At 43.1% G+C, this 26,539-nt stretch overlaps 1 protein-coding gene across 6 annotated transcripts in view; it reads left to right on the top strand.

Annotated features, from left to right (window-relative positions):
* Window positions 1-26,539, top strand: part of LOC106565964 (kazrin) — a 402,794-nt gene that overhangs the window by 316,992 nt on the left and 59,263 nt on the right. For 5 of the 6 annotated variants that reach the window (XM_045691861.1, XM_014133668.2, XM_045691860.1 and 2 more), the window contains one exon: window positions 12,944-13,051. In XM_045691861.1, coding sequence (XP_045547817.1) covers window positions 12,944-13,051 — 108 coding nt within the window. Of the gene's footprint in view, window positions 1-12,943; window positions 13,052-20,826; window positions 21,218-26,539 lie in introns of those variants that run through there. The other variant, XM_045691863.1, reaches the window with a different exon arrangement.

The raw sequence follows: 26,539 nt of genomic DNA on the forward strand, positions 1-26,539 counted from the left end.
GTAGGGGGGGACGGTGAGAGGGTGAGGTCAAAAGAGGAGAGGAGTGGAAAGAAGGAGGCAGAGAGAAATGAGTCAAAGGCAGACGTAGGGAGGTTAAAGTCACCCAGAACTGTGAGGGGTGAGCCATCCTCAGGAAAGGAACTTATCAAGGCATCAAGCTCATTGATGAACTCTCCAAGGGAACCTGGAGGGCGATAAATGGTAAGGATGTTAAGCTTGAATGGGCTAGTGACTGTGACAGCATGGAATTCAAAGGAGGAGATAGACAGATGGGTCAGGGGAGAAAGAGAGAATGTCCACTTGGGAGAGATGAGGATTCCAGTGCCACCACCCCGCTGACCAGATGCTCTCGGGGTATGCGAGAACACGTGGTCAGACGAGGAGAGAGCAGTAGGAGTAGCAGTGTTTTCTGTGGTAATCCATGTTTCCGTCAGCGCCAAGAAGTTGAGGGACTGGAGGGTAGCATAGGCTGAGATGAACTCTGCCTTGTTGGCCGCAGACCGGCAGTTCCAGAGGCTGCCGGAAACCTGGAACTCCACGTGGGTCGTGCGCGCTGGGACCACCAGGTTAGAGTGGCAGTGGCCACGCGGTGTGAAGCGTTTGTATGGCCTGTGCAGAGAGGAGAGAACAGGGATAGACAGACACATAGTTGACAGGCTACAGGAGAGGCTACGCTAATGCAAAGGAGATTGGCATGAAAATTAACTAAACAACTGGGGAAGTGAGAGAGCAGCGCCTCCCTCACTAACCTTTCACTGAAACACTCAAATATAACTTTTCCAACTTCCACTTTAGAAATTATAATTGATGTAAACTACAGTGGTTCAATGTTTCCAAGAATAAGCTCAAACTTAATTTATTCAGCTAGATAACTTGGTACAGTATTCTTCCGTGAAACCCCCCCAGTGCACCGTATCCTATGACGCCGTAGCTAACTAGCATGCTAGCATCCAATAAAACACGGTTAGCATCAATACTTAGTTACAACAAACTACCAATGGATCATTCATGTCCGTGTCTAGTTCCTTTCATAACGCAGAAGTAATTAAACGTTGGCTAGGTAACACAAAGTCAGTCCTGCTAGCTACACAAGAGGACTACACATCTCGAATGTTCAGAAAGTTAAGCTTACGTTGCAAAAATCTTATTGACTAAAAATGATACAGTACTGCTAGCTGGTAGAGTTGGCTAGCTAGCAGTGGCTGCGTTGTTGACTTTGTTTGAAAATGTAGCTGGCTAGCTAACCTCGATAGTTACTCTGCACTACGCCTTTATCTTTGATACAAAGACAACTATGCAGCTAGCTAACATTACACTAGTTAACACATAGTTAGTTAGTGCGATTACACTTATACAACACAAACATCAATACGCTGGTGTATTGAGCTAATGATTCTTCTTTTGTCATTGTGCTTAGTCACAATTGCATCCCTGAATTCTCTATTAGATTGGAATCTTCCTGTCAGCATGGAAATGCTGCCGAATGTTATCCATGAATAGATTCTTTACCATATTTGAGCCGAATTGGTAGAATGCTCATGCGCTTCTTTTTAGTGCTTCTATGGCTTTGCTATAATTTACCTCTTCTATGAATTTATTTCTGCGCCTCTCTCACGCCTCTCTCGCGGTTTTAATATATGTCAATCTTTTTCTGAGACTATTTTCCAGTCATATAATGCTTAACCTTAACTTAATCAAATGATCCATAAAGACCACTCTGAACCTACGTATGTCTACATATGGGTTCACAAGTTAGTATATGAATACAGTATCAGTCAAATTATGATTTTATCAAATCTCTAGTAATCGATTACACACACATACAATTTCTCATTTTCCCCATATATCTTCAAAGAATCATTATATAACGTAGGAAAACCTAGGTACTCACATTAATTAACCACTCCATGTACGTTTCCAACGACTCTCCATCCATTCACTTCCAGCGGAACCCAAAAACGCTGCCCTATGGAAATAATGCTCCACACGTATCCTCAACAGTTTCTTAGACTTCCAGAAATGATAGACTTGCCGCTATTATTCTAAAATAACATCCCGCACTCAATACCACCCTGTGATATTCTATGATGGGCAGTGATGGACGGAACCCCAAGATAACGCTACATATCGAAACTTATTATCCAAAATGTAAATCAGCTTATTATACACATTTCTACATCTTATTATCCAAATTTAAGATTAACACTTATTTCTACCCTCACACACTCTCGTATCACATTCACAGAAAACACAAACAAGAGATACAGAGGGGGATGAGACATATGACGAAAACCAGTTAGCGCTGTTTTTAGATTTCAGACCCTGTCTATATGAACAGGGAAACCCATACCATTATCAAAATATTGCCTAATTAGTGATCCCACAAAGGGGTGTTGTGTCCACACTGGGATGTCGCCTACTGTATAGATTATTTTATATCTATCCAAATGTTAAAAAAACAACCTACAGAGTACCCATGTCTCCTATCTAACTATGTAACACGGTCCCAAAAAATCCAACCTTACCTCATATTTTCTAAGTATCAGGAATAACAAAACACTTACAATAACACCTAACAATAGTAACCCAGGGCATACCTGTTTACCTCACTTATCAAACAGTTTTATCAAAACATTACAGGTTATAATTTGAACTTCACCAACGCAGATGCCCTCGCAAGATTACCCCGTTCTAGGCCTTCACTCCACATTAATAACCTCACCAGTCCTACGGTGATCAACTCAGTACCACAGATCTGGACTTTTGGTTGCCCACAACTGGCTAATTAACAATTATGCCCAAGGACACCTCACTTAAGAACACCCTTATCAACTCAACTCATTCCTGCTAGTTACAGTACCTCAGCTGTGGCCCTTTTAAGGAAGACCTCGCTCTGTGTGTACCCTCAACAGGGGTTTTTATTAAAGCGCTTTTTACTTGCTCTTTTAGGCCTGAACTAGTCCTCACAAGGTTCTAGTTATACATCCAGTACACACAGATTTGGACGTCATCCGCCCCCCAAGGTTCTAGTTATACATCCCCCGGTACACACAGATTTGGATGCTCACGTTCTTTTGATCATAACTAGTTCCCACAGGTTTGGATGCTAACGAACTTCTTAGGGATAGCCCCCTTTTCTTTCATTCTTCTCCTAAAATGACATACCCAAATCTAACTGCCCATAGCTCAGGCCCTGAAGCAAGGATATGCATATTTTTGGTACCATTTGAAAGGAAACAATTTGAAGTTTGTGGAAATGTGAATGTAGGAGAATATAACACAATAGATCTGGTAGAAGAAAATACAAAGAAAAAAACAACAGGTATTTTTGTATTTTGTTTCTACAACCATCTTTGAAATGCAACAGAAATGTCCCAAATCTAGCCATCACTCTGGTTGTAATTCCGATGGTGTCCAGAAGAGGGCAGCGTGTATGTGCAAAGTTTCAGACTGATAACTTGAAGTATGAGGAAGCTACATAACATTTAATGTGAAGTCACCCAGATACATTTGGGAAAATCGTGAAGGACACATTTACATTTATATTACATTTTTCTGCAAGAATATCGTCAAATCTGTATACTTGGACTTTGATTGAGCTTTTCCAGTATTTGTAGCCATATTGTAAGTTCAACATTTGCAAAACACCGAGTTTTCATAACTTCAAAACTCTCCATATTCTTGCAGTTTTTGTGCAAAACGAAAAGGCTTGCTGTTGCACACATTTTACGGTGTTACAGATACGGGGTTTCCGAACATAAAGACCCAGAAAACTTGAGTCTACACCTTCACTATGGTGAAACACTAAAACAATACAGAAATACACTATGGAAAAAGAAGGAACAGCACATCAGAAATCAGCTTAATGTAATTGAAGAATCCATGGAATCTAACCACTTCTGGGAAAATTGGAACACACTAAACAAACAACATCACGAAGAGTTATCTATCCAAAATGGAGATGTGCGGATAAACCACTTCTCCAATCTTTTTGGCTCTATAAAAAAGAACAAACAGCAAAAACATATGTATGATCAATTACAAATCTTAGAATCAGCTATTAAAGACTACCAGAACCCACTGGATTCTCTAATTACCTTGAATGAACTACAGGACAAAATAAAAACCCTCCAACCCAAAAAGGCCTGTGGTGTTGATGGTATCCTACATGAAATTATAAAATACACAGACCACACATTCCAATTGGCTATACTTAAACTTTTTAACATAATCCTCAGCTCTGGCATCTTCCCCAATATTTGGAACCAAGGACTGATAACCACAATCCACAAAAGTGGAGACAAATTGGACCCCAATAACTACCGTGGGATATGCATCCCGCAACCTTGGATAAATCCTCTGCATTATCATTAACAGCAGACCAGTACATTTCCTCAGTGAAAACAATATACTGAGCAAATGTCATAGTGGCTTTATACCAAATTACCGTACAACAGATCACATATTCACCCTGCAAACCGTAAGTGACAAACAAAACAAAGGCAAGGTCTTCTCATGCTTTGTTGACTTCAAAAAATATTTTGACTCAATTTGGCATGAGGGTCTGCTATACAAATTGATGGAAAGTGGTGTTGGGGGAAAAACATTATAAAATCCATGTACATTTATTTAACTAGGCAAGTCAGTTAAGAACAAATTCTTATTTTCAGTGACAGCCCAGGAACAGTGGGTTAACAGCCTTGTTCAGGGGCAGAACGACAGAATGTTTACTTCTTAGCTCAGGGATTTGATCTTGTAACCTTGCAGTTACTAGTCCAGTGCTCTGACCACTAGGCTACCTGCCACCCCAAAACGTAAACAACAAGTGCGCGGTTAAAAATGGCAAAAAACACACACATTTATTTCCACAGGGCCGTGGGGCGAGATAGGGATGCAGCTTAAGCCCCACCCTCTTAAACATTTGAGTCAATGAACAGTCTGCAGCGCCCGGCCTCACCCTACTAGAATCTGAAGTCAAATGTCTACTGTTTGCTGATGATCTCGTGCTTCTGTCCCCAACCAAAGAGTGACTACAACAGCACCTAGATGTTCTGCAAAAATTCTGTCAGACCTGGGCCCTGACAGAAAGTCTCAGTAAGACAAAAATAATGGTTTCCAAAAAAGGTCCAGTTGCCAGGACCACAAATATAAATTCCATCTAGACACCGTTGCTCTCCTAGAGCACACAAAAAAACTATACATACCTCGGCCTAAACATCAGTGCCACAGGTAATTTCCACAAAGCTGTGAACAGTCTGAGAAACAAGGCAAGAAGGGCCTTCTACGCCGTCAAAAGGAACATCATATTTGACATACCAATTAGGATTTGGCAAAAAATACGTGAATCAGTTATATAACCCATTGCCCTTTATGGTTGTGAATTCCGGGGTCCAATCACCAACCAATAATTCACAAAATGGGACAAAAGACAAATTGAGACTCTGTATTCAGAATTCTGCAAAAGATATCCTCTGTGTACAACATAAAACACCAAATAATCCATGCAGAGCAGAATTAGGCCGATACACGCTAATTATCAAAATCCTGAAAAGTGACGTTAAATTCTGCACCCACCTAAAAGGAAGCGATTCCCAAACCTTCCATAACCTGTCTGGGATAGGGGGCAGTATTTTCACGTCCGGATAAAAAACGTACCCTGGTTACTACTCTGGCCCAGAAACGAGAATATGCATATTATTAGTAGATTTGGATAGAAAACACTCTAAAGTTTCTAAAACTGTTTGAATGGTGTCTGTGAGTATAACAGAACTCATATGGCAGGCAAAAACCTGAGAAGATTCCAAGCAGGAAGTGCCCTGTCTGACAATTTGTAGTCCTTCTGTTGCATCTCTATCGAAATTACAGTATCTGTGCTGTTACATGACACTTTCTAAGGCTTCCATTGGCTCGGTAAAGGAACATTTTTTATTTTTTTTGTCACGAAATGCGCTTGCGCGTTACCCTTTGGATAGTGACCTGAACGCACGAACAAAACAGAGGTATTTGGATATAACTATGGATTATTTGGAACCAAAACAACATTTGTTGTTGAAGTACAAGTCCTGGGAGTGCATTCTGACGAAGAACAGCAAAGGTAATCCAATTTTTCTAATAGTAATTCTGAGTTTAGTGAGCCCCAAAGTTGGCGGGTGTCTGAATAGCTAGCCTGTGATGGCTGAGCTATGTACTCAGAATATTGCAAAATGTGCTTTCGCCGAAAAGCTATTTTAAAATCTGACATAGCGATTGCATATAGGAGTTCTGTATCTATAATTCTTAAAATAATTGTTATGTATTTTGTCAACGTTTATGATGAGTAATTTAGTAAATTCACCGGAAGTTTTCGGTGGGTATGCTAGTTCTGAACATCACATGCTAATGTAAAAAGCTGTTTTTTGACATAAATATGAACTTGATTGAACAAAACATGCATGTATTGTATAACATAATGTCCTAGGAGTGTCATCTGATGAAGATCATCAAAGGTTAGTGCTGCATTTAGCTGTGGTTTGGGTTTTTGTGACATATATGCTTGCTTTGAAAATGGCTGTGTGATTATTTTTGGCTGGGTACTCTCCTGACATAATCTAATGTTTTGCTTTCACTGTAAAGCCTTTTTGAAATCGGACAATGTGGTTGGATTAACGAGAGTCTTATCTTTCAAATGGTGTAAAATAGTCATATGTTTGAGAAATTGAAGTTATAGCATTTTTAAGGTTTTTGTATTTCGCGCCACGCTCTACCATTGGATATTGGTGAGGCGTTCCGCTAGCGGAACGTCGAGATGCAAGAGGATAACAAAGCCATCACCTACAGAGATGGACCTGGAGAAGAGTCCCCTAAGCAAGCTGGTCCTTGGGCTCTGTTCACATACAGAAACGGACCTCACAGAGCCCCAGGACAGCAACACAATTAGACAGAGAGTACACAGTGGCAGAATACCTGACCACTGTGATTGACCCAAAATTAAGGAAAGCTTTGACTATGTACAGACTCAGTGAGCATAGCCTTGCTATTGAGAAAGGTTGCCGTAGGCGAAGAGAAGACAGGCTACAGTATGTGCACACTGCACACAAAATGAGGTGAAAACTGAGCTGCACTTCCTAACCTCCTGCCAAATGTATGACCATATTAAAGAAAAATATATCCCTCAGATTACACAGACCAACAAAGAATTCTAAAACAAATCAAATTTTGATTATTGGGTGAAATACCACAGTGTGCCATCACACCAGCAAGATTTGTGACCTGTTGCCACAAGAAAAGTGCAACCAGTGAAGAACAAACACCACTGTAAATACAACCCATATTCATGTTTATTTATTTTCCCTTTTTTGCACAATGCACAATGCTACAACATTGTATATCGACATAATATGACATTTGAAATGTCTTTATTCTTTTGGAACTTGTGTGAGTGTAATATTTACTGTTCACTTTTAATTTCACTTTACTTTATCAATTTCACTTGCTTTGGCATTGTAAACATACACTACCGTTCAAAAGATTGGGGTCACTTAGAAATGTCCTTGTTTTTGAAAGAAAAATCACATTTACTGTCCATTAAAATGACATCAAATTGATCCGAAATACAGTGTAGACATTGTTAATGTTGTAAATGACTATTGTAGCTGGAAACAGCTGATTGTAACGTCTGCTTCCAACTCACACTCTCATACACGTAGATCCCCTGAACGCTGCTCACTTTCCAGCCCACACTCTCACTCACATAGATCCCCTGTTACATCTGCTCCTGCCCCGCCCTCTAGTGCTCATCCAGTGTCTCCTTGACTTGCCGCCACTGCCACTCCCTCTCCCTCTCTCTCTGTGTGTGTGTGATTTTGTGGGTGGAGACAGGTGTGCGGGAGTCAGCAGATCCCCACCAGCTGCAACCTGTTCCATAATCAAGACCTCTACAAATACTCAGTCCTGCCACTGCCAGATCGTAATCTCTGCCCAGTCAGTCCATGGTTCTAGCCGTTTGTTCCTGTTGTGCCTGTTTTCCTTTGCCTGACGCTATTTTCCTCTCCGCTACAGTTCTGCCCGCTCTGACTCTTGTCACTGATTCCAGTCCGACGTCTTGTCAGTCTGCTACTCTGTCCTGGATTCCCTACTCTATGCTCCCTTGGATTCCCCTCCTGACCTGCTTACCCTGTCCCCACACCTCTCGCTCCAGCCTCCGCACCTGGTTTCCAGCAACCCGCCTGAGCTTCCCCTGGCCTGCACTCAATCTTCCCCCGTGTTTCAATAAATACCTTGGTTACCTCATCCCAGTCTCCTCGTCTGAGTCTGCTCTTGGGTTCACCTGTTCCGCTCCGCATGACATCCCCTGAACGCAGCCCCATCTTTGTGAGATATTGTTTGTTTTTGACACACTTCTCTTCGGAGCTCTATTTTTCCCGTCATTTACTCCTCCCGTGTATGATAGTTTTTGCCTGCCTCATTAACGATGCCTTTTGCCTAACGGCGCCTTTTTCTTTGGTCACAGCCTCCTTACTAATGAATATGTTTATCTTTAATACTACAATATCATTACATTGACCTGAAGCATACAATGTTTCAGACAGCTTTTTCTCCATCTGGATTTGGTAGCTCTTTGTAATAGTTTAGATATGAACCCACCCTATCCAACTACTACTCTAGATGCATGTAGTATTATACTATGGCATTGTTGAATACTCATTTCTGATTGGCTTGAAGAGCATTCTAGAGTGTGCATTATCAGCCTACCTTCCACAAAATTGAGGCTGCATGATTTTCCAAGGCCAGCGATGCAAGCGCAATCCAGCCGTCTCTAATGATCCTTTGTTGGATACAAGTGCCCAAGCAGAGTGGTAAGAGCTGCTTGATTGGCTGAGCTGAACATCGGCCTTCAAAAATACCAATCCTTTTCCCTCCTCCCGGTGAAGCCATTTGTGTGTGTTCCAAAATGTATTTATTTAACCTTTATTTAACTAGACAAGTCAGTTAAGAACAAAATCTTATTTACAATGACGGCCTACCAACAGCCAAAGGCCTCCTGCAGGGACGGGGGCTGGGATTAAAAAAACAAATACAATATAAATATAGGACAAAACACACATCACAACAAGAGACACAACACTACATAAAGAGAGACCTAAGGCAGCAAAACATGACAACACAGCATGGTAGCAACACAACATGACAACAACATGGTAGCAACACAACATGGTAGAAGCACAAAAACATGGTGCAAAAAAGCCAACAAATGTGAGCGATGTTTTTGTTAAGATGTGTTAATGATGCACGTTATTTAATTATTAGCTAGCCACTGCTCTAGGATAATTCGTTAGCATTGACAGAATTAGAAAAAATGGAAACACCAGCACAATCGTGTTTGAATGGAACTGGGTCAAGTGGGCGGTGCTACATAAGGCGAATAACGCACGGTATATTTGCACCGTACAATTCAATGGCTATGGTTCATTCTTACGTTACATGTTTGAGCCGCTTTTGAAAGCAACAGTCTAATTGAAAACATTATTGGCATTGTTGAATTGGATTTTCATAATAGCAAGCTAGGACGGATGGTTTAGTTAGTTAAACTAGCAAGTCTGTTTGGTCACCAAGGCAACTAGATACTGTCCTATCTAGTAAACTTGCTAGCTACTTCAGTGGATGTTGAACACATTTCTAGTGGCAAAGGTGTTAAATTATAGCCATGGTATAAAAGGGAAGTCAGCTCGTGGCTCTATGCGTTCTCTGGAAAATAATGCAACTCCATGGAAGGTTAGAACCTACCTTCCACGTTGTTCATTATTTTCCATAGAACGCAAAGCCTCTTGTTGATTATCCCTTGCTTATATAATGGGTGGGTCTAATCCTGGATGCTGATTGGTTAAATTACCACTGGCTAAGGCTATGACGTTGAAATGCGTATTCACTATTGCATCTGACTGCGCAATCCACTGGCTCATCAGCCCAGCCAGGTCATTTTTAAATCTCCACTGTAAAAAACATCTACACATTATCTCCTATTTCTTTTAGACTAGCATTTGGTTTTCAACAGCGGAGATTTGTCTCTCGGACATTTGCAACATTGTTTCAATATTGAATTTCCAACTCCAACTGTCCCATAGTAATAAAAGTGTCGGGACGAGACAGACAGGCTGAATGCTTTTCTCAGCCAGTCAAAATAATGAATCAGCATAATTTTTATGGACATATACGAGGAAATGTCAATAGAAAAACACAAAATGCAGTTTGCTGTCATTCCAGCTTAAGTTTGAAGTGATATTGTTAGCTGTGTAGTTAGCTATCTCTTCGGAACAGTGGCCTGGCGAGAGAGCAAGTTTTTTATGCCAGGTGAAATCGCACATCATTAGCTCAATGTTATGAAAACAACTAGAAAACAGCATAAACAATTGCAAATGCAGCTACTTTGTTATTCTTGCTGCGCTGTTTGACGTGACTGTGTTAGCCGAAGTTGGCTAGCTAGCAAGCAAGGGATAAGAACGTTGTCAGCCATCATGGCAACGGAACATTTAGAACAAACGACTGGGTCACGTCTATAGATTTAGAGCAAGAATACTTAACGACTGGGCCACATGTCTGGAAACCGAACCAATAGAACGATCGACCAGCCGGCTTGGGTAGCAACCCTTGATTTGTGTTGGGACTATACTGTATCTCGTGGAAGGAAGGATTAAAAAAAATAGGAAAATATGCCAATCATTATTTGAATATGTTACTAACCCATTGTATAAAAGTGATAATGGCCTTGAAGCCGGTGATGGGAGGATATATTGAAGTGGTTTGCTAACACCCTTGCCAATATATCCTCCAAACACCAGCTTCTCTGGCATTATAACTTCATTAAATGACAGACACGAGGCAACCAATTGAAAGTTGAAGGTTAGATTTAGTTTTATTCTCTTGCCTGTAAGCCTGTTTATCATTGCTCCACTATGGAGCCTGTAGTGTTGAACTGCTGAACACCAAAAGTGAGACACGACAGACTAGAAGATGAGAGGTGTGCCTAACTAGCTGACAGGTCAGGGTTGTGTTCGGAGAAGCAGGTAGCCTGGCGTTTTAGAGTAACCGAAAGGTCGCTGGTTCAAATCCCTGAGCTGACTAGGAGAAAAATATGCCGATGTGCCCTTGAGCAAGTCACTTAACCTATGTTTCTCTGGGTAAGAGCGTCTGCTAAATGACTAAAATGGATCCAGTGTCTTGTCATGATACAGTTGTACACCAAACGACGAGAGCTCCTGTACGTGAACGGCATGGGAATAGCCTGTCTCTGAACACGTTTATTCTTTAGCGAGAAGAACGGCAGATCAATGCCCGGATGCTATCTTCTGAAGAAATTATTTCAGTTTTTGTCGTTTTGGGTCTGCTCTAGAAAATGACTTCATGTTCATGCAAAAATATTGCTGCCACCTCTCCTGTGAACATGTGTTTCTTTTATAGTCCCTCATAGCCGGAAGAGGAGGAGGTGGTGGAGGAGGAGGTGGAGGATGATGAAGAGGTGGTGGAGGTGGATGAGGCGGAGGATGATGAGGAGGGAGTGGGGAAGGAAGAGGAGGTGGTGGTGGTGGTGGAGGAGGAGGCTTAGGAAGAGGAGAGGAAAAGAAAGAATGGTATAATTAAGTAATAAGGCCTGAGTTGGTGTGGTATATGGCCAATATACCACGGCTAAGGGCTGTTCTTATGCGCGACCCAGAGCAGAGTGCCTGGATACAGCCCTTAGCCGTGGTATATTGGCCATATATCACAAACCCCCCCCAGGTGCCTTATTGCTATTATAAACTGGTTATCAACGTAATTAGAGCAGTGAAAATAAATATTTTGTCATACACGTGGTATATGGTCTGATATACCATGGCTGTCAGACAATCAGCATTCAGGGCTCGAACCATTCAGTTTATAATGAGAGTTAGCTGCCTTTCCTCTGTTCACATTCAGAGCTGGAAATGACATGAGTTAATCAAAACAAAACTATCCGTGGAAAGTGGGGTAGGAGCAGAGAGGAGAGAGAGGAGGAGGATAGAGAGGAGGAGAGAGGAGGAGCAGAGAGGAGGAGGATAGAGAGGAGGAGAGAGGAGGAGCAGAGAATAGAGAGGAGGACAGAGAGGAGGAGCAGAGAGGAGGATAGAGAGGAGGATGAAGAGGAGGAGAGAGAGGAGGATGAAGAGGAGGAGAGAGAAGGATAAAGAGGAGAGAGTGGATTAGAGGAGGAGCAGAGAGGAGGAGCAGAGAGGAGGAGGAGAGAGAGGAGGACAGAGAAGAGGACAGAGTAGAGGACAGAGAGGAGGATAGACAAGAGAAGAGAGACGGACAGCAGATGAACCGTCACCTGTAGAGCTCAAGCAGCAGAGTTCGATCAGAACCATTAAATCATTGTACTGGACGCAAAACAGTTTGGCGGAGCAAGATAGAGAGAAAAAGTGTGAAAAGGAATGAGACAATGTGAGCAGTGTATGATCTGTATGAATAAGGTCCTCCTCCCATTTCTCCTGTTAAACATGCAGAAATCTATTAGCTGTATTGTTCATTAGAATAGTGCCTGTCAAACTCAATTCATATCTATAATGGCTCTGCCAATTTCAAACATAATTGTTTGTTTTTGAAAACCTCTCAGCAGTGTGTATGGAAGTTTCATCACATCACAAGTTTAACGCAGACAGTGACTCATTTGATTACTCGCTCACTCTTTCTTTCTCTTTCTGTCCCTCTTTCACACGAGCAAGCATGCACACGTACACACAATCACACACACAGACACACAGCTATTCACCACCTGTGTGAGTCATGTTAGTGCCCCTTGGCTTTGTAAATGCTAATAATAACTGTCCTTCCTCTTTAGAAAGACGTCTTCCTGAAGAGATCTGTTGTGAACATAACGTTATTGTACATCTCAATGATGCTAGTCCCTGTTGTTGGTCTGATGTCATGTGTCCTATTGTGTTTTTTCTGACAGATCCTGCTGGTAATTACAGGCAGAAGTCGGTGGTGAGCGATATCTGTTACCAGACAGAGATCTCCAGCCTCATGGACTTTGGGACTCCAGACTCCTCGCTCGACAAAGGTAGGGTGTTGCCTTGGAAATACGGGGCGTTGCCTTGGTGACGGAAGGAAGTGTGTGCATGGTGATTTGTGCCAGGAGTTGAGACTGAGACAAAGACCTGTCAGCATGTCAGATGGGTGGACACAGACAGGAGCAATGGCCTGTCTGTCTGTCTGTCTGTCTGTCTGTCTGTCTGTCTGTCTGTCTGTCTGTCTGTCTGTCTGTCTGTCTGTCTGTCTGTCTGTCTGTCTGTCTGCCTGCCTGCCTGCCTGCCTGCCTGCCTGCCTCTGTCTGTCTGTCTGTCTGTCTGTCTGTCTGTCTGTCTGTCTGTCTGTCTGTCTGTCTGTCTGTCTGTCTGTCTGTCTGTCTGTCTGTCTGTCTGTCTGTCTGCCTGCCTGCCTGCCTGCCTGCCTGCCTGCCTGCCTGCCTGCCTCTGTCTGTCTGTCTGTCTGTCTGTCTGTCTGTCTGTCTGTCTGTCTGTCTGTCTGTCTGTCTGTCTGTCTGTCTGTCTGTCTGTCTGTCTGTCTGTCTGTCTACGGGTGCAAAGGCTTTATTGCCGACTGTTAGATACTATAATCAAATGGCTGTAATATACAGACAGTATACAGCACACAGGGTTAATGATCTGCTTGGCATTGTACTGTATACACCCAATTCTGTGCTGGGCTCAGACACAATACAAAGAAACATTGATAGGAGAGCTGAATGGGGTGAGAGGGGCAGATGTAACCTCTTTACATTCTATTGTTGTAGCATCTGAATAGAGAAGAGTACTATTGATGTTCATCTTTGTTGTGTTGTGGTTTTGACCATTTTCTGCTCTAATCAGTCTTCATTTTGAGGTAAATGGCATCTAATTTTCCTCCTAAAGAACTTTCTGAATATAGGCTCTCTCTCTTAGTTGTGATCTGGATGATCAGTAATGATACTGGCCACTGAGGAGGATCGTCATAAAGAGTATTGATCACCTAAAGCTTATTGGTCAATCTATAAGTCTTGTGGGCATTTCATTTTCTCCTACTTAATGATACCCATTATTCTTTATCATGCTGCCAGAAAGCCAGAAGAGTGTCCCCCACAATTGTAATTGTAATCATTTCATTGAATACTGCCCCTTCAAGCAGCAGAAGTACACTCTCAGGTCATTAAATGAGCCTCATGACATTTCAATCAGCCCTGGACAGAGGTAGTATCTCTCTGTCACTCCTTCTTCTCTCACTCCTTCCTTCCCTCCCTTCTTCCCCTCCCAGGGCAATTATTAATATCTTAATGCCTGTCTTTCTCAGCTCTCCATCAACACTCTCATGTGCTTATAATGCAGAGTGACCAATCATCTGGTGCAGCTGGAGGACAGGGGGGGCAGAGAAAGAGAGAGGGGGGGTGAAAGAGAAAGGGAAAGACATAGGGGGAGAGGGAGAGAAATGGAGGGAGAGAGAAAGGGAGAGAGAATAAGATAGGGAAGAGAAAGAGAGGGAGGGAGGGGGTGCAGGAGAGAGAGGGAGAGCCCCACCCTCTTCAACATATATATCAACAAATTGGTGAGGGCTCGAGAACAGTCTGCAGCACCCGGCCTCACCCTACTAGAATCTGAAATCAAATGTCTACTGTTTGCTGATGATCTGGTGCTTCTGTCATCAACAAAGGAGGGCCTACAGCAGAACCTAGATGTTCTGCACAGATTCTTTCAGACCTGGGCCCTGACAGTAAGTCTCAGTAAGTCAAAAATAATGGTGTTCCAAAAAAGGTCCAGTTGCCAGGACTATAAATACAAATTCTATCTAGACACCATTACCCTAGAGCACACAAAAAAACGATACATACCTCGGCCTAAACATCAGCGTCACAGATAACTTCCACAAAGCTGTGAACGATCTGAGAGACAAGGCAAGGAGGGCCTTCTATGCCATCAAAAGGAACATAAAATTTGGCATACCAAGTAGGATCTGGCAAAAAATATTGGAATCAGTTATAGAACCCATTGCCCTTTATGGTTGTGAGGTCTGGGGTCTGCTCACCAACCAATAATTCACAAAATGGGGCAAACACCAAATTGAGACTCTGCATACAGAATTTAGCAAAAATATCCTCCATGTACAACGTAAAACACCAAATAATGCATGCAGAGCAGAATTAGGTCGAAACCAGCTAATTACCAAAATCCAGCTGGTAAATTCTACAACCACCTAAAAGGAAGCGATTCCCAAACCTTCCATAACAAAGTCATCACCTACAGAGATGGACCTGGAGAATAGTCCCCTAAGCAAGCTGGTCTTGGGGCTCTGTTCACAAACAAAAACGGGCCCCATAAAGCCCCAGGACAGCAATACAATTAGACCCAAACAAATCATGAGAAAACAAAAAGAGAATTACTTGGCACATTGGAAAGAATTAACAAAAAACAGAGCAAACTAGAATGTTATTTGGCCCTAAACAGTGAGTGCACAGCGGCAGAATATCTGACCACTGTGATTGACCCAAAATGAATCTCTTAAGGATCGGACCCTTTTTTTCAATTTTCGCCTAAAATGACATACCCAAGTCTAACTGCCTGTAGCTCAGGACCTGAAGTAAGGATAGGCATATTGTTGATACCATTTGATAGGAAACACTTTGAAGTTTGTGGAAATGTGAATTGAATGTAGGAGAATATAACTGTCACGCCCTGACCATAGAGAGCCATTGTTTCTCTATGGTGTAGTAGGTCAGGGCGTGACTAGGGGGTGATCTAGTATATCTATGTCTATGTTGTGTTCTAGTTTCTTTTTCTATGTTGGTGTTTTGTATGATTCCCAATTAGTCAGCTGGTAATCATTGTCTCTAATTGGGGATCATATTTAAGTAGTTATTTTTCCCACCTGTGTTTGTGGGATCTTGTTTCTGTGTAGTTGCCTATGAGCACTGCTTGAGCTTCATGTAACGGCTATTCTTTGTAGTTTTGTGCGTTTCACTTTAATAAAATATGTGGAACCCAGACCACACTGCACGTTGGTCCGCTCATTACGACGATCATGACAATAACACATTAGATCTGGTAAAAGATAATACAAAGAAAAAACCAACCGTATTTTGTATTTTTTTTTTACCATCATCTTTGAAATGCAAGAGAAAGGTCATAATGAATTATTCTAGCCCAGGCGCAATTCAGACTTTGGCACCTAGATAGCAGCACTCTATGTGCAAAGTTTTAGAGTGATCCAGTGAAGCATTGCATATCTATTCAAAATGTTGTATCAAGACTGGCCAAATGTGCCTAATTGGTTTATTCATACATTTTCAAGGTCATAATTGTGCACTCTCCTCAAACAATACTGTCAGCGTATGCGCTACTGGTGTTGAAGTCAGGTGCAGGAGAACAGAGAGTTGTGATCAGGCGCACACTTTATTCGGCAAAAGTAACCAACGGGGGGGGGGTGATTTAGGAATCTCTGACTTCAGCAGTCTAATGGCTTGGGGGTAGAAGCTGTTAAGGAGCCTTTTGGTCTGAGACTTGGCGCTCCGGTACCGCTTGCTGTGCGGTAGCAGAGAAAACAGTCTATAACTTGGTTGACTAGAGTCTCTGACACCACCTATTACAGTACAGTTGAAGTCGGAAATTTACATACACTTATGTTGGAGTCATTAAAACTCATTTTTCAACGACTCCACAAATTTCTTGTTAACAAACTATAGTTCTGGCAAGTCGGTTAGGACATCTACTTTGTGCATGACACAAGTCATTTTTCCAACAATTGTTTACAGACAGATTATTTCACTTATAATTCACTGTATCACAGTTCCAGTGGGTCAGAAGTTTACATAGACTAAAATGACTGTGCCTTTATACAACTTGGAAAATTCCAGAAAATGATGTCATGGCTTTAGAAGCTTCTGATAGGCTAATTGACATAATTTGAGTCAATTGGAGGTGTACCTGTGGATGTATTTCAATGTCTCCCTTCAAACTCAGTGCCTCTTTGTTTGACATCATGGGAAAATCTAAAGAAATCAGCCAAGACCTGAGAAAAAAATGGTAGACCTCCACAAGTCTGGTTCATCCTTGGGAGCAATTTCCAAACGCCTGAAGGTCCCACGTTCATCTGTACAAACAATAGTACGCAAGTATAACCACCATGGGACCACGCAGGCGTCATACCGCTCAGGAAGGATACACGTTCTGTTTCCTAGAGATGAACGTACTTTGGTGGAAAAAGTGCAAATCAATCCCAGAACAACAGCAAAGGACCTTGTGAAGATGCTGGAGGAAACAGGTACAAAAGTCTCTATATCCACAGTAAAACGAGTCCTATATCGACATAACCTGAAAGGCCGCTCAGGAAGGAAGAAGCCATTGCGCCAAAACCGCCATAAAAAAGGCAGACTACGGTTTGCAACTGCACATGGGGACAAAGATCATACTTTTTTGGAGAAATGTCCTCTGGTCTGATGAAACAAAAATAGAACTGTTTGGCCATAATGACCATCGTTATATCTCAAACTTGTAGAGAATTTGAAAAAGTGTGTGCGAGAAAGGAGGCCTACAAACCTGACTCAGCTACACTAGCTCTGTCAAGAGGAATTGGCCAAAATTCACCCAACTTATTGTGGGAAGCTTGTGGAAGGCTACCTGAAACGTTTGACCCAAGTTAAACAATTGAAAGGCAATGCTATCAAATACTAATTGAATGTATGTAAACTTCTGACCCACTGGGAATGTGATGATGGAAATAAAAGCTGAAATAAATAATTCTATCTACTATTATTCTGACATTTCACGTTCTTAAAATGAAGTGGTGATCCTAACTGACCTAAGACAGGGAATTTTTACTAGGATTAAATGTCAGGAATTGTGAAAAACTGAGTTTAAATGTATTTCGCTAAGCTGTATGTAAACCTCCGACTTCAACTGTATGTAGGTCCTGGATGGCAGGAAGCTTGGCCCCAGTGATGTACTGGGTCATTCGCACTACCCTCTGTAGCTCCTTACAGTCAGATGTTGAGCAGTTGTCATACCAAGCGGTGATGCATCCAGTCAGGATGCTCTCGATGGTGCAGCTGTAAATCCTTTTGAGAATCTGGGGGCCCATGTCAAATCTTTTCAGTCTCCTTTGTTGTGCCCTCTTCACGACTGTCTTGGTATGTTTGGACCATGATAGTTTGTTGGTGATGTAGACACCAAGGAACTTGAAACTCTCGACCCGCTCCACTACAGCCCTGTCGATGTTAATGGGGGCCTGTTCGGCCCGCCTTTTCCTGTAGTCCACGATCAATGTGTTTAGTTATGACATCAGGGATAGCTGTATGAGGGGTGAAAATACAGGATGGAGCACTGAGAGTATGACGACAAAAGAGCAGTATCATGAGAAGGGTAACTGTGAGTAAAAATATCAGTCAATTGATTCCAGCTACACTGAAACCAAGGCTGAAACAAGTAAACTCTTGTCACACTCACAACCCTGAATGGGCGTTAGATGAATGAGAATGACACATGACTGTGATTCTTAAGCAGTCAGTGAATCAGCCAGCCAGTCAGCCAGCCAGCCAGCCAGTCAGTCAGTGATTGACAGATCCATTGCATCAGTTGACAAGCATCTGGCTAAAATGTGTGTGATGTTTGGGCCATGTTGAGAGATGAAACACACATTGGAGCATCATCCACTGACAAGCAGGATGGATGGCATACTTGTGCTAATTACTACAATAGCAATAGGTGACACACTCTCTCCCACACATAAGTCTAAATATGCACATATGTATTCTATATTTGAGACATAATTATTCTGTACAGGCTTAGCACTAGAAAATAACACAATATTAGGTTTGTGGTAGCCAAGTAATGAAATTCTGCGACAGAATCATAAGAAATTGTCATGGCTGTGTTTAGAGACGGACCAAGGCGCAGCGTGCTCTGAGTTCCACATATTTTATTTGGTGAAACTACAAAAACAAAAAGGCAACAAACAACTAACCGTCTCGTAAGAGGTGCAACATGCACTAACTCAAAACAAGATCCCACAAAACACAGTGGGGAAATGGCTGCCTAAATATGATCCCCAATCAGAGGCAACGATAAACAGCTGCCTCTGATTGGGAACCATACCAGGTCAACATAGAAATAAAACAACCTAGATTACCCACCCTAGTCACACCCCGACCTAACCAACATAGAGAATAAAAGGCTCTCTATGGTCAGGGCATGACAGAAATATCTAAACCAATTTGCGGATGGAAAAAATATGCATGTTACATTTTTTGTTGCAAGTTTATGTATTACTAATACAGTAAACATAATACTACAACACTTTCAGTTTATACAAACTGTACACGTTACTACTAAGCTACAATGTTTCAGGAGTAAATATAGCCAGCTGGAAGTCAGATTTACCTCTGAAATGAATCCCCCCAGTCTCTTGTTTACACTTCCTTTAACCAATGCTGGGCTTATCGCTGTTCCTCTACCTGACTGCACCGGCTGTCCCTTTCTTGGGCCCTGGGACTGGGAGAAAACACCAGCACTTCCTGGGTTGCGTTCTCACACTAACAACCCCAGTGATGTGTGTGGACCAGGAAGTACTGTATGGAAGTACTGTATGTCTCAAGTACTGTATGTCTCAAGTTTTAATGTCACATGCACAAGTACAGTCCCTACAGGTGTATTGTTCTCTGTGCAGTAAGTGAGGTGTTCAGTGTAGTACAGTAAGTCCTGTACTGTACGGACAGTGTGGCATTCCACTCTCTGACATCAGGTGGAATAGGAGTGCTATAACAGGTCCTTACTCAACATGTCCTTCATCTGCCGCAACAGGTGCACCTCTTCCTGCAGCTGGGCCACCTCCTCACGCAGCAACAAGAGAGAGAGAGAGAGAGAGAGAGAGAGAGAGAGAGAGAGAGAGAGAGAGAGAGAGAGAGAGAGAGAGAGAGAGAGAGAGAGAGAGAGAGAGAGAGAGAGAGAGAGAGAGAGAGAGAGAGAGAGAGAGAGAGAGAGAGAGAGAGAGAGAGAGAGAGAGAGAGAGAGAGAGAGAGAGAGAGAGAGAGAGAGAGAGAGAGAGAGAGAGGAGGGTTAAAAAGAGGAGGGGTGAGAGAGAGAGAGAGAGAGAGAGAGAGAGAGAGAGAGAGAGGAGAGAGAGAGAGAGAGAGAGAGAGAGAGAGAGAGAGAGAGAGAGAGAGAGGAAGGGTTAAAAAGAGGAGGGTGAGAGAGAGAGAGAGAGAGAGAGAGAGAGAGAGAGAGAGAGAGGAGAGAAGGGAGAGAGAGAGAGAGAGAGAGAGAGAGAGAGAGAGAGAGAGAGAGAGAGAGAGAGAGAGAGAGAGAGAGAGAGAGAGAGAGAGAGAGAGAGAGAGAGAGAGAGAGAGAGAGAGAGAGAGAGAGAGAGAGAGAGAGAGGGAGGGTTAAAAAGAGGAGGGGTGGAGAGAGAGAGAGAGAGAGAGAGAGAGGAAGGGTTAAAAAGAGGAGGGGTGAGAGAGAGAGAGAGAGAGGAAGGGTTAAAAAGAGGAGGGGTGAGAGAGAGAGAGAGAGAGAGAGAGAGAGAGAGAGAGAGAGAGAGAGAGGAAGGGTTAAAAGAGGAGGGGAGAGAGAGAGAGAGAGAGAGAGAGAGAGAGAGAGAGAGAGAGAGAGAGAGAGAGAGAGAGAGAGAGAGAGAGAGAGAGAGAGAGAGAGAGAGAGAGAGAGAGAGAGAGAGGAAGGGTTAAAAAGAGGAGGGGTGAGAGAGAGAGAGAGAGAGAGAGAGAGAGAGAGAGAGAGAAAGAGAGAGGAAGGGTTTAAAAGAGGAGGGGTGAGAGAGAGAGAGAGAGAGAGAGAGAGAGAGAGAAAGAGAGAGGAAGGGTTTAAAAGAGGAGGGGTGAGAGCGGTGTGGAATGTAAACTGCATCTGGACAGGTTCCAGAACAGGTAGAGAAAAGGGCGGGAGAGAGAGAGGGGTTGAGAGATAGAACGCACAAATGACAGAGTGAGAGAGAGGGAGATAGCTTGAGAGAACAGAGAAAACAGGCTCACTCACGCACTCAGGGGAACTCTTCCTAGTAACCTGGCTGGGTGGACCCAATGACCAGAGCTGCGAGTGGCTTGGAGAGAGGCTGCTGTGCTATGGTGTCTGTCTGGGTTGGGTTTCTCTGCTATGAGAACACACACCAGCACTGACCGTGGAGCCCAGCGGAGCCTGTACTGTGGAGGAGGAGGAGGAGGACATGAGGTCCGACAGGGAGGAGGGGACACCCGGTGAGTGAGAGAAAGAAAGAGGAGTGTGTTTAGAGGATCACTCACTGTTGTGACGGTTGGTTTGAACCAGAGTTCTGTTTCTACGGTAGAGGAGTGTGTTTAGAGGATCACTCACTGTTGTGACGGTTGGTTTGAACCAGAGTTCTGTTTCTACGGTAGAGGAGTGTGTTTAGAGGATCACTCACTGTTGTGACGGTTGGTTTAAACCAGAGTTCTGTTTCTACGGTAGAGGAGTGTGTTTAGAGGATCACTCACTGTTGTGACGGTTGGTTTGAACCAGAGTTCTGTTTCTACGGTAGAGGAGTGTGTTTAGAGGATCACTCACTGTTGTGACGGTTGGTTTAAACCAGAGTTCTGTTTCTACGGTAGAGGCGTGTGTGAGTTCATGAGTTCGTCTTTAACATGTATACCCATTCGTTTTAATATTCACACTGAATTTATTAGAGGAATTTGAACTAGTCATGTAAACACGTTGCCAATGAGTTACTAAATGAACAACTCATCATTCGGTAGTGTTAGTACTGCGTTTAGATTATATTATACAGTATATATGAAGGTTGTGTTACAGTAGCAACACATTCATGACTGTAAAGAAAGAATGTTTTGCGTGTAATTTTAGAAAACATATTTGATGGTAGTAGGCTCCTAACCTCATTTGTTTATTTGCTTTACATAAGCATGTTGACCTGGATCTGATATGTACGTTGATTAATATGCGTGTTAATCTGTTAATCTACCATGAGTGAGTCGGGTATTTAGGCAGATATTTGGTGATGATCAGCTCAGACAACATAGCACACATAGACTACATCTCTGAGAGATGATCAGTCAGTCTCTCACATGCCAGTACTCTGGAAGCTGTGTCCTGTTCTGTCTGGAGTGCTGTAGGTCTGGTCCTAGAACTACTATCCAATCAGCATATTGCCCCAGTGTTCACCCTAGAATTCCTCCTCCCATGTCTTGCCTTTAATGTGTTGCAATGCATTTGATAGAAAACGACAACCACCAGACACAGCCATTCATTCAGGTGTTATCTGAGAGAGCCTCCAACACATCCAACTGGAACCCTGGTAGACACTGTCTCTGTCGCTGTGACAGGATCTATACTGTTTTTTTTACCTGTATGCCCCCTGACAAGTTACACAAGACTGTGTGTGTATGTGTGTGTGTGTATGCGTGCGCATCTCCATGCACGCCTGTGTGCGTGTGTGCATATGTGTGCGTGCGTGCTCATGCATGCATATTATGTGTGTGTGTGCATGCACATGTGTGTGTGTGTGTGCTGGTGGTGGTATTTGAGTGGATGAGTCCGAGTCTGATCCCGCTGGTTGTGTTGCGTGACTCCTGCTGTTGATTTACTCCATACCCAGAGGTTGAGGAAAGATAATGAGTTTGACAGAGTGAGATGCTGCTGCCAGATGGTACTATCAGAGATGGTCTCACACTCTGCTCCAACAACAGCTCACAGCAGGCCTATGATGACATGCTCTGCAGGCCTAGTCCTTGACCAGTGATCAGTCCACCTGGCTGGACCAGTATAATGTGTTACAGCTCCATAGCGAGTGGAGGTCAGTGTACAAGAAGGATGCACCATCATTAGTTTGACTGTGGTTTTCCTGGAGATGTTCATGAATTGGGCACTGCTTTCATCTCCATCCTGGTCAGAGTGAAAAGAGATACAGTATGTTGAGATAGATTAGAGCTTTTGGTCTTGTTGGCCTTGTTGGCCTTGTTGGTCTTGTTGGCCTTGTTGGTCTTGTTGGCCTTGTTGGTCTTGTTGACCTTGTTGGCCTTGTTGGCCTTGTTGGCATTATTGGTCTTACTGTTCTTGTTGGTATTGTTGTTCTTGTTGGTCTTGTTGGTCTTACTGTTCTTCTTGGCCTTGTTGGTCTTATTGGTCTTATTGTTCTTGTTGGCCTTGTTGGTCTTATTGTTCTTGTTGGCCTTGTTGGCCATGCTGGCCTTGTTGGCCTTTTCAGCCTTGTTGGCCTTGTTGGTCTTATTATTCTTGTTGGCCTTGTTGGCCTTATTTGTCTTGTTGGCCTTGTTAGCCTTGTTGGTCTTGTTGGCCTTGTTGGCCTTGTTGGCCTTATTGGTCTTGTTGGCCTTATTGGTCTTGTTGGCGTTGTTGGCCTTGTTGGCCTTATTGGTCTTGTTGGCCTTGTTGGCCTTGTTGGTCTTGTTGGTCTTACTGTTCTTGTTGGCCTTGTTGGTCGTATTATTCTTGTTGGCCTTGTTGGCCTTGTTGGTCTTGTTGGCCTTGTTGGTCTTATTGGTCTTGTTGGTCTTGTTGGTCTTATTGCTCTTGTTGTTCTTATTGTTCTTGTTGGTCTTATTGGTCTTATTGTTCTTGTTGGCCTTGTTGGTCTTATTGTTCTTGTTGGCCTTGTTGGCCATGCTGGCCTTGTTGGCCTTTTCAGCCTTGTTGGCCTTGTTGGTCTTATTATTCTTGTTGGCCTTGTTGGCCTTATTTGTCTTGTTGGCCTTGTTAGCCTTGTTGGTCTTGTTGGCCTTGTTGGCCTTATTGGTCTTGTTGGCCTTATTGGTCTTGTTGGCGTTGTTGGCCTTGTTGGCCTTATTGGTCTTGTTGGCCTTGTTGGCATTATTGGTCTTTTTGTTCTTTTTGTTCTTGTTGTTCTTGTTGGTCTTACTGTTCTTGTTGGCCTTGTTGGTCATGTTGGCCTTGTTGGCCTTGTCGGTCTTGTTGGCCTTGTTGGCCTTGTTGGTCTTGTTGGTCTTGTTGGTCTTATTATTCTTGTTGGCCTTGTTGGCCTTGTTGGCCTTCTTGGTCTTATTATTCTTGTTGGCCTTGTTGGTCTTGTTGGTCTTACTGTTCTTGTTGGCCTTGTCGGCCTTGATGGCCTTGTTGGTCTTATTATTCTTGTTGGCCTTGTTGGTCTTGTTGGTCTTGTTGGCCTTGTTGGTCTTGTTGGCCTTGTTGGTCTTGTTGGCCTTGTTGGTCTTATTGTTCTTGTTGGTCTTGTTGGTCTTGTTGACAATGTTGGTCTTGTTGGTCTTGTTGGTCTTGTTGGTCTTATTGTTCTTGTTGGCCTTGTTGGTCTTATTGTTCTTGTTGGCCTTTTTAGCCTTGTTGGCCTTGTTGGTCTTATTATTCTTGTTGGCCTTATTGGCCTTGTTCGCCTTGTTGGTCTTGTTGGCCTTGTTGGCCTTATTGGTCTTGTTGGCCTTGTTGGTCTTGTTGGTCTTGTTGGCCTTGTTGGTCTTGTTGTTCTTGTTGGCCTTGTTGGCATTATTGGTATTTTTGTTCTTGTTGGTATTGTTGTTCTTGTTGGTCTTGTTGGTCTTACTGTTCTTGTTGGCCTTGTTGGTCATGTTGGTCATGTTGGCCTTGTTGGCCTTGTCGGTCTTGTTGGCCTTGTTGGCCTTGTTGGCTTTGTTGTTCTTGTTGGTCTTGTTGGTCTTATTGTTCTTGTTGGCCTTGTTGGTCTTGTTGGCCTTGTTGGCCTTGTTGGCCTTGTTGGCATTATTGGTCTTACTGTTCTTGTTGGTATTGTTGTTCTTGTTGGTCTTGTTGGTCTTACTGTTCATCTTGGCCTTGTTGGTCATGTTGGTCTTCTTGGCCTTGTTGGCCTTGTTGGCCTTGTCAGCCTTGTTGGCCTTGTTGGTCTTATTATTCTTGTTGGCCTTGTTGGTCTTGTTGGTCTTACTGTTCTTATTGGCCTTGTTGGTCATGTTGGCCTTGTTGGCCTTGTTGGTATTATTGGTCTTACTGTTCTTGTTGGTATTGTTGTTCTTGTTGGTCTTGTTGGTCTTACTGTTCATCTTGGCCTTGTTGGTCTTCTTGGCCTTGTTGGCCTTGTCAGCCTTGTTGGCCTTGTTGGTCTTATTATTCTTGTTGGCCTTGTTGGCCTTGTTGGTCTTGTTGGTCTTACTGTTCTTGTTGGCCTTGTTGGCCTTGTTGGTCTTATTATTCTTGTTGGCCTTGTTGGCCTTGTTGGTCTTGTTGGCCTTGTTGGTCTTGTTGGTCTTACTGTTCTTGTTGGCCTTGTTGGTCATGTTGGCCTTGTTGGCCTTGTTGGTCTTATTATTCTTGTTGGCCTTGTTGGCCTTGTTGGTCTTGTTGGCCTTGTTGGTCTTGTTGTTCTTATTGTTCTTGTTGTTCTTGTTGGCCTTGTTGGTCTTATTGTTCTTGTTGGCCTTGTTGGCCTTGTTGGCCTTATTGTTCTTGTTGGCCTTGTTGGTCATGTTGGTCTTGTTGTTCTTATTATTCTTGTTGGTCTTATTGGTCTTATTGTTCTTGTTGGCCTTGTTGGTCTTATTGTTCTTGTTGGCCTTGTTGGCCTTGTTGGCCTTTTCAGCCTTGTTGGCCTTGTTGGTCTTATTATTCTTGTTGGCCTTGTTGGCCTTATTTGTCTTGTTGGCCTTGTTAGCCTTGTTAGCCTTGTTGGCCTTGTTGGCCTTGTTGGCCTTGTTGGCCTTATTGGTCTTGTTGGCCTTATTGGTCTTGTTGGCCTTTTTGGCCTTGTTGGCCTTATTGGTCTTGTTGGCCTTGTTGGCCTTGTTGGCATTATTGGTCTTTTTGTTATTGTTGGTCTTGTTGTTCTTGTTGTTCTTGTTGGTCTTACTGTTCTTGTTGGCCTTGTTGGTCATGTTGGTCATGTTGGCCTTGTTGGCCTTGTCGGTCTTGTTGGCCTTGTTGGCCTTGTTGGTCTTGTTGGTCTTGTTGGTCTTATTATTCTTGTTGGCCTTGTTGGCCTTGTTGGCCTTGTTGGTCTTATTATTCTTGTTGGCCTTGTTGACCTTGTTGGTCTTGTTGGTCTTGTTGGTCTTGTTGGTCTTATTGTTCTTGTTGGCCTTGTTGGTCTTATTGTTCTTGTTGGCCTTTTTAGCCTTGTTGGCCTTGTTGGTCTTATTATTCTTGTTGGCCTTATTGGCCTTGTTCGCCTTGTTGGTCTTGTTGGCCTTGTTGGCCTTATTGGTCTTGTTGGCCTTGTTGGTCTTGTTGGTCTTGTTGGCCTTGTTGGTCTTGTTGTTCTTGTTGGCCTTGTTGGCATTATTGGTATTTTTGTTCTTGTTGGTATTGTTGTTCTTGTTGGTCTTGTTGGTCTTACTGTTCTTGTTGGCCTTGTTGGTCATGTTGGTCATGTTGGCCTTGTTGGCCTTGTCGGTCTTGTTGGCCTTGTTGGCCTTGTTGGCTTTGTTGTTCTTGTTGGTCTTGTTGGTCTTGTTGGCCTTGTTGGTCTTGTTGGCCTTGTTGGTCTTGTTGGCCTTGTTGGCCTTGTTGGCCTTGTTGGCATTATTGGTCTTACTGTTCTTGTTGGTATTGTTGTTCTTGTTGGTCTTGTTGGTCTTACTGTTCAT

This window comes from Salmo salar, chromosome ssa12, assembly GCF_905237065.1.
Source record: "Salmo salar chromosome ssa12, Ssal_v3.1, whole genome shotgun sequence".
Taxonomy (NCBI): domain Eukaryota; kingdom Metazoa; phylum Chordata; class Actinopteri; order Salmoniformes; family Salmonidae; genus Salmo; species Salmo salar.